The sequence below is a fragment of the Trachurus trachurus genome (assembly GCF_905171665.1).
Source record: "Trachurus trachurus genome assembly, chromosome: 20".
Taxonomy (NCBI): Eukaryota; Metazoa; Chordata; class Actinopteri; order Carangiformes; family Carangidae; genus Trachurus; species Trachurus trachurus.
Window position 1 is genome coordinate 12,946,013 of NC_139911.1, and position 7,510 is coordinate 12,953,522.

General features: G+C 38.7%; 3 protein-coding genes across 3 annotated transcripts; all 3 read right to left on the bottom strand.

The window, feature by feature from the left end:
• Positions 1-1,322: 1,322 nt before the first annotated feature.
• Positions 1,323-1,697, bottom strand: LOC311003714 (histone H2B 1/2-like; the record flags this gene model as incomplete). The annotated part of the gene is made up of 1 exon (XM_083995526.1): positions 1,323-1,697. The coding sequence occupies one exon, from the start codon at positions 1,695-1,697 to the stop codon at positions 1,323-1,325; it is 375 nt and encodes a 124-aa protein (XP_083851652.1).
• A 1,613-nt stretch (positions 1,698-3,310) lies between these two features.
• Positions 3,311-3,622, bottom strand: LOC311003726 (histone H4; the record flags this gene model as incomplete). Its single annotated transcript, XM_083995538.1, has 1 exon — positions 3,311-3,622. The coding sequence occupies one exon, from the start codon at positions 3,620-3,622 to the stop codon at positions 3,311-3,313; it is 312 nt and encodes a 103-aa protein (XP_083851664.1).
• Positions 3,623-4,168: 546 nt separating this feature from the next.
• Positions 4,169-5,727, bottom strand: LOC311003728 (cystatin-B-like). Its single transcript, XM_083995540.1, has 3 exons — positions 5,618-5,727; positions 5,418-5,519; positions 4,169-4,425 (listed from the first exon to the last, which is right to left on the bottom strand). Exons 1-3 carry the CDS (start codon positions 5,687-5,689, stop codon positions 4,297-4,299), a joined length of 303 nt encoding a protein of 100 aa, XP_083851666.1. The 5' UTR covers positions 5,690-5,727; the 3' UTR covers positions 4,169-4,296.
• Positions 5,728-7,510: the final 1,783 nt, after the last annotated feature.

Here is a 7,510-nt window from a genome sequence, read left to right on the forward strand (position 1 = left end):
ATGTGCAGACAGTGACATTTCCAAGTTGGATCCTGCAAAAAGTCCTGAATCAGCATCTGGGACAACAGTTCAATAGTTAGATTCACCTGAACAAAGCACATTTAGTGTCAACAACAAAACTGTTCCTCAAATAAGTTGTAACATTTTACTGCATCGAGTTAACTTTGATCATTTTGGTTAAAAAAAGAAAAGAAAAAAAAAGTCCATGGAAAACTAGCTGTTCACATATCAGAACAATTTTTCATCAAACTAATTAACAGACGTTTTTTTTTGTTTGGTCTTAAATTATTAGTTTCTCTGACAGTTGATCCTGATACTATTTCAGTAATATTAAGGTTCAGCAAAAGCGGATTGATGAGAATAGATTGCTCAGTTGGAGTAGTGTGTGGATCTTAAAATTTGGTTTGCTTTGGTTTTCTAATAGAGAGCCTTTCAGTGTCATTTCAATGACTGTGATTTAATGCATTATCTTTATTACACATCCAGATTACTGTATTCAAACAGTGATTAACAGTGTGGCCTATATGCATACAGTTGCATGGATGTAAATAGCCTACAAATGTAGATACGGTAGATAGGTTCCAGCTTAGATTAGATTAGATAGATACAGTATAGTGTTGAGTGTGAGAACAGGATGGATCAGTCCTGGAATAGGTGAAAGGGAATCTGTTTTGCCATTTGACTAGAAACATTAACAAGTTTTGAGTTTGCACATGCATTTTGTGCTCAGATGTTTGTTTCAACTGCACAGTGTGAGGTTTTGGAAAATGGATGCAATAATGATATATGAAAGTGTCAACACTGATCACTGCTTTGTAATCAAAACAGCTGCTTAGGGAACATGAGGTAATGATCATCTTTAGTCTGATTCAGAAACAAAAGGATAACATAACAAAATGCCTCAGAAAAGAGAAAAGGGATCAATGTATTTGGCAACAACTGGGTCTGAGACTGATAGCATGGGAAGTGGACGTGTGAGACGTGTGATCACAGTGGGGGCTAAGGGACAGATGATTATATTGATTAGTCCTTCCCAGCTGTATACCTATGGGCAAGGTATCTTTAATTATAGCAAATTTCATACAAGGCAACTTAGTGTGCTTTACATAAAGAAAAGAGACCAGCATGAAAAACAACTGTTTAAAAGAGTTATAGTTAAAAGTAAGAGCAAAGAAAGTAGATAGAAGAGAAAGAAGCTCAGCTATAAGCACACCAAGTATAAAATAGTTGTACACTATAATAAAATGAGGATGTTTTCACTTTTAGATGAAGTGTGTGGCTCTGAAAAGAGCCTTTGGGTCAGGTGTAAGCAGCAGAGCTGTTTACTTGGAGCTGGTGTACTTGGTGACGGCCTTGGTGCCCTCGGACACGGCGTGCTTGGCCAGCTCCCCGGGCAGCAGCAGCCTGACGGCGGTCTGGATCTCCCTGGAGGTGATGGTGGAGCGCTTGTTGTAGTGAGCCAGACGAGAGGCCTCGGCAGCGATGCGCTCGAAGATGTCCGAGACAAACGAGTTCATGATGCTCATGGCCTTGGACGAGATGCCGGTGTCGGGGTGGACCTGCTTGAGCACCTTGTACACGTAGATGGCGTAGCTCTCCTTCCTGGTCTTTCTCCTCTTCTTGCCGCCCTTCCCGGCGGTCTTGGTGACGGCTTTCTTGGAGCCCTTCTTGGGCGCGGACTTTGCGGGTTCAGGCATTTTCAGTTAGGATCGATAGAAAATACTGAATGACTCCGGAGGCGAGTGCTACGTATTTATGAGGCGTCCATGCAAATAAGGCTGTGTGATCCCCCTTCTGTGATTGGTTGAAGCTCACATTAGGATTAACATAGATATACGTCGCATCCTGCAGTTTGAACTGAAAGAGGACATTTGGGTTATTTTGTGAGAAATGTAGCCTATATTATTTCTAATTCTTTTTTAAGAAAAAATGAATATTATGCATGGAATTTAAATATTGGCTTTTATTATTCTTTTTTTTGGCAAAGATTGTATTGAGGTAAAACTGGGGCATCTAAGATACTATAAAGATGTGGGAGGAGGCTGGGTGTTTAACGTGAGTTCACATCATCGTAACATTTCACTTTTATTATCTGAGCAAAAAAAAAAAGACAGTTCTTAAGATATACCTACTTATATAGTTAGACATCACAGGTCATCATTATGTTTAATTACGAGTGATGAACTGTATGTCAAAATATCTGTAAAAGAGAAAACAGCTGTAATATTGTGATTGGTCAGTGTTTTGGTAGGCTATCTTTATTCGGTAGTGGTTTCATGGTGTTTTACAAAATTAATTTTACTTTCTACCGAAAATCAAACGCTAAGTAATCAAGAATGATCAGTTTGTACCAATTTGTAAATTATACTCTGTTCTACAGTTTACAACCATCACCTCCATTTGTGATAGCTTTGTATTTGTATGTAGCCTAGGCCTATTATTGTTGCTCTTCAATAGTTTTATTACACTTAGTTTTAGATCTCTTATGCTGGCATCTGTGCTGTGGCCAGAATTAAGTTTATAGGGAAACATGTAGCTTACTGTGCATGTGCTGAAGGACAGCCTTAGAAAAGGTAAATGGGATATTGAGCGGCAGAGCTGCGCCCCCTGCTGACCAAAAAGAGCCATAGCAGAGGGAGCTGATGCATCGGGCTACTGAGAGAAACTTTTTGCCGAGATTATAATTGTTGTCGTTCCTGTCGGGAGCTAGGCAGTGTGCGTTACCAGTGAGTGTAATGTTGATGGCTGTCAAATCACTTCATGCTGTTCATTATGGTTTATTCATGTGTTGATAATCCGGCTATCCAGTTAGCTCGCTAAAGATAATAATTAAGCAGTCTCTCACATAATATTATTAATGGATATTGGTTGTTATTCATTATTATTCCATTGGTTAATTACCACTACTGACAGCCTAGAGTTAAAATGATGCGGTTCCGATATTGTTTTTTCTTGTTCTGTTACAGAACCACACAAAGTATGCACTTTTCATCCATCACACTGACACCCACAACATTTTTGACAATAAAGGAGATCTGGACTCGTGCATTTTAACCATAGATTTAACCGATGCCCCCCACCAGCACTAAGAGTTTCCATCCGTCAGTCCTTAGAATAACCTTCTGAATAGTGCAATTTTGTGTAATGTGCTTTTAAGTGAGTTGCGTCATCCTATGCAATTCACAGAAAAACTCTGGATTATTAGCCTATTTAATTAGAATAAAACGTAAATTATGAGAAAAGAGCTCGTTCAGACTGAGTGTGTGGCTCTGAAAAGAGCCGTTGTGTTGTTTAGTTGTTGTGATGGTGTTTAACCTCCGAAGCCGTACAGAGTGCGGCCCTGTCTCTTGAGGGCATAGACCACGTCCATGGCGGTGACGGTCTTCCTCTTGGCGTGCTCGGTGTAGGTGACGGCGTCCCGGATGACGTTCTCCAGGAAGACCTTCAACACACCGCGGGTCTCCTCGTAGATGAGGCCGGAGATGCGCTTGACTCCGCCACGGCGAGCCAGACGGCGGATGGCGGGCTTGGTGATGCCCTGGATGTTATCACGGAGGACTTTACGGTGACGCTTGGCGCCTCCTTTACCGAGTCCCTTTCCTCCTTTCCCTCTTCCGCTCATTTTCACTGCTGTGTAGAAAAATACTCAACTGGTTCAGCTACAGGACGCGCCGCTTTTCAAACCCTCTCTGAGGACGTGAATGAAGAGACAGACGAGGATAACCCCTCCCTCGCTGAGTTTTTACGCCCCTTGACTCTTTGGTACAACAGCGCCACCCATTGCTGTGTAGGTACCAAGTGACAGAGCTTCAGATAGGATGTTGAAAGTTAAATCAAGGCTCCATCAATTGATTAAAAGTGTCAGCATCTGCAATACAGCCTAGCTTTACACTTTTATAATGTTCACAAACATTTCAAAATATATGTTTTCACTTTGTCATTATGGCTTAGAGCAGCTAAATAGCAGTTACTCATTTAATATTAAGTCGAATAGACATTAAATTGTGCAAAAGTTGTCCTAACACTTTCTAAAGCCTCTGTAGAAGCGGTTTACAAATCAGAGAAACAACACTGACAGGAACAACAACAACTCAGATTCATGGAATTATTATTTATTATAATAATTATTTATACACCATGTATACAATTTAACTGTGGCACACTCATATCATCATGATCTACATTAGGCTACACACTTTGTTATTACATGTCAGGCGTGCATTATATTGTATATAACATTATAAAAGGCCTGGACAATGAGAGGAGAGTGGAGCCTAAAGGCACCGATGGATCCCTTTAGAAGTACTCAATTGGGTCGCAGGGGCCCTTGTTTTCCTGTAGACTGGTCAGCTCCAGCTCTCCCCCATTACATGGAAGCTTTCTCCAAACACGTAGGTGAACATGTTCATCTCCTCCCACTTGGACCTGCAAGGAGGCAAAAGAAACAGACTGTGTCCATCTCGTCTGGAAATGCATTGGACAATTGTTTGCTACATGGACAGAAATTTGTTCTGATATGATCCACTATGTTATTGCAGGCTGGAAAAAAACAAAACAGTTAGCCTACCTAAAATTGCTATAAACCTACACAAGAAAGAAAGGGAGTGATGTTATGGTAGAGATTGATTTTCACTTATAAAAACAACATACTGTATTTCAGTATTTCTCTAACGTGTAAATGAAAATCAGTCTCTACCATCCACATAACCTGTGTTGGGGAGACTTAAACCACATAGCTTAACTACTTTTGGGTTGTTGTTTTTTTGCAGTTTAACTACTTAATTTAAAAAATACAATTTTGTCCAATAACATGATTTTTCTAAATATAAATTTTATTTTACCATTATTGTGTTACAAAACGTTCTTTGAAAAAAGGCATGAATCATGGCATCTAGTGCCAAAGTGTTAGTGCCTCTGAAGTTCCTGGTGAACCGACAGTGTGTTGACCAAAATTGTCAGCTTTTTTTCTCTAAAAAATAAAACTGAGTTGAGAGGCATATTTCTGATGGCATGTGAATCTTTGGTAGGAGAGTATATTTTGTTTCATACACCACGTTGATTTATTTAATGCTGAGTTAAGTAGTTGCTAATGCTACTTTTTTTTAGCTGTATACAAATTGCATTTCTCCAGGGGTAGAAATTAAGTTTTTTTTTTTTTTTTTTAACTAATGCCAGGCTGAACTACATGTAGTTTTACAAGCTATGCTTGCAAAGTAGCTTCCTCAACACTGCACGTAACAGTCATGGATAGGGACATACACTCGTCCTTTCTTTTACAGAGTTTCAGGAAATCTGGGATGGAAACAGTGAGAGTGGTGACAGTCTCACTGTTTTGTTTTTCATTTAGGCTATGTAAAAAGCATATCATCAATAACTGAATAGATAAATAAGCTCTCTGTTTGTTACGTATTAATCACCTTGATGAAGAAGTTGGTCCCGGCCACAAGCTGTGATCTGTATTTCTTGGCTGTGAAGACTTCATAGTTCTTCCCTGTTTTAGCCTCTGCACAGGGCTTCATCTGAAAAACAAATAAGTCACATCAGTATCAGAAATGAAACACAGGCCACATTAACTGTGCATGAGGACCAAAGTCCCAACAATCATTTTTCTACTCACGCTGTCACAGATGCTCTGAACCTCTTCATTGGCATCAAAAGTCTCGCTAAGACCTCCACACATACCTGTCATTGTCACAGTTTTCTGTGAATTCAAAAACAAATGAACAAAGCTACTGATGTCTGTGTTTTGGTATCAAATAGCTCTGTATTTATACTCAACAACGACCCCAGATACAGACTGACAGGTGGATCTGATAGTGGGTGGAACTAACCGCACCCACACACTAATGCGGTTAGTGTTGCTCATCCTTGATGAATAACTCCACAAAGTTCAGCTGACACTGTTACACTTCTCAAAAACTGACGTTTCAAATTGTGTAATTCAGTATACGGTCATGTGATGTAGCTTATAACCAAGAACTGCTGTGTAATATTCAGATGTGTGAATATGTTGCTCAATTTCACCTTAAAATTCCCCTCAACTCTATAAGGATTACATTAGAAAATGACAGACAGGCTATACTAAAATCAAATGCAAGACATGGTCCATTCTTTTTTTTTGTTTTTTTTAATTAGTGTATTTGAAATGGGACTCCACATATTCATGAACATACAAAAACAATTATTTGATGTAAATATGCCAGATTTAGCTAGAAAGCTAGTTTCCATCCGTGGTCCCATGGTACACAAACAAATAAAATTACATTCAGACATTTAAAACGATAGATAATAACCTACATAGGGTGTTGGCAGCAATTACAATTATATTGTTGCAAATTGTTCAGCAGGTGACAATGCTATGCGACGCATTGCCACTTGCAGAGAAAGAAAAGAGAAAGAGAAAAAACAAACAAACAAACAAACAAAAAAAAACAGAGGATGATTAGGGCCGCTGATCTGATTCTGTGAAAAAAGTCAGAACTCACTTTGTTTTTTATTTCTAACCCTTTTCCGTAGTTTGTAATATGTCTAATGAATTGTCAAATAAGCCTGAAGTCAACAAACAGGTAGCTCAACTTCACCATTGCTCACCACCAAGAATCCCCATAAAACACCAGCTTGTTGTTTTAACTGTTTTAAATTGACTAAGCACAAATGTGTTAATTATTGAACTTTAGAATTCCTAATAGCTGATTTTATCTTGAACATTCAACAAGAAAGCAATTAGTGAATTCTCCAAAACATACAACTTCAAATTATACAACCATGGGAAGAAATGCGTTGATGCTGGATGGGCCCGAATTAATTCTTTGCACAACGGCTGCAATTCTTACTCCGAGTTTAACTTTGACAATAGCAGTGAATCAGTCTTTACATTAACAGGAATTATTTGTGCAGTTATTGCTTAACTCCAAGCAAGTGTTTGCCCACATCTTGTTTCTCAGAAATATAGATATATGCTGGTGAAACTTCTTACTGTAAGGTTTATTTCTCTTTCCCAATATTTTGAATGGAAGGCTTTCTACATACATTATCAGTGCAGAAGTCAGCAAGAAACCATAAACTCCCCTTCTTCACATTCCTTGTGAAAATGTTTGTGGGAGTTTCTTGTCAGTGCAGTCATTGCATCATGTTACTTTTGACCTGAAATAAACTGGAGGTCAATAAGACCACAAAGTACAGATTCTTGCTGTTTAAGGTTATATCAGTACAACCAACAGCAAATATTAAACTAAAAAAACAAGGCACAATGAAGTATGTGTCAGGAAGCACACTTCTTACATGTAATCATGCCAACTAATCAGAGCAGAAGAGATAAAGTCACAAAGATTTGCAGATTTTATTGTCATTAAAGAAAAGTTTCTGGCTGTAAAATCAGAAACACTGTGTTAATGACTGAAAACTGAACTCAGCACATGCTGAAGACACATGGCACACAATGTAAACTGAAGTAGGTTCACAAATGATCATTATGTCGCAGAGCAGCAATATAATTTCCTATTTATAACGG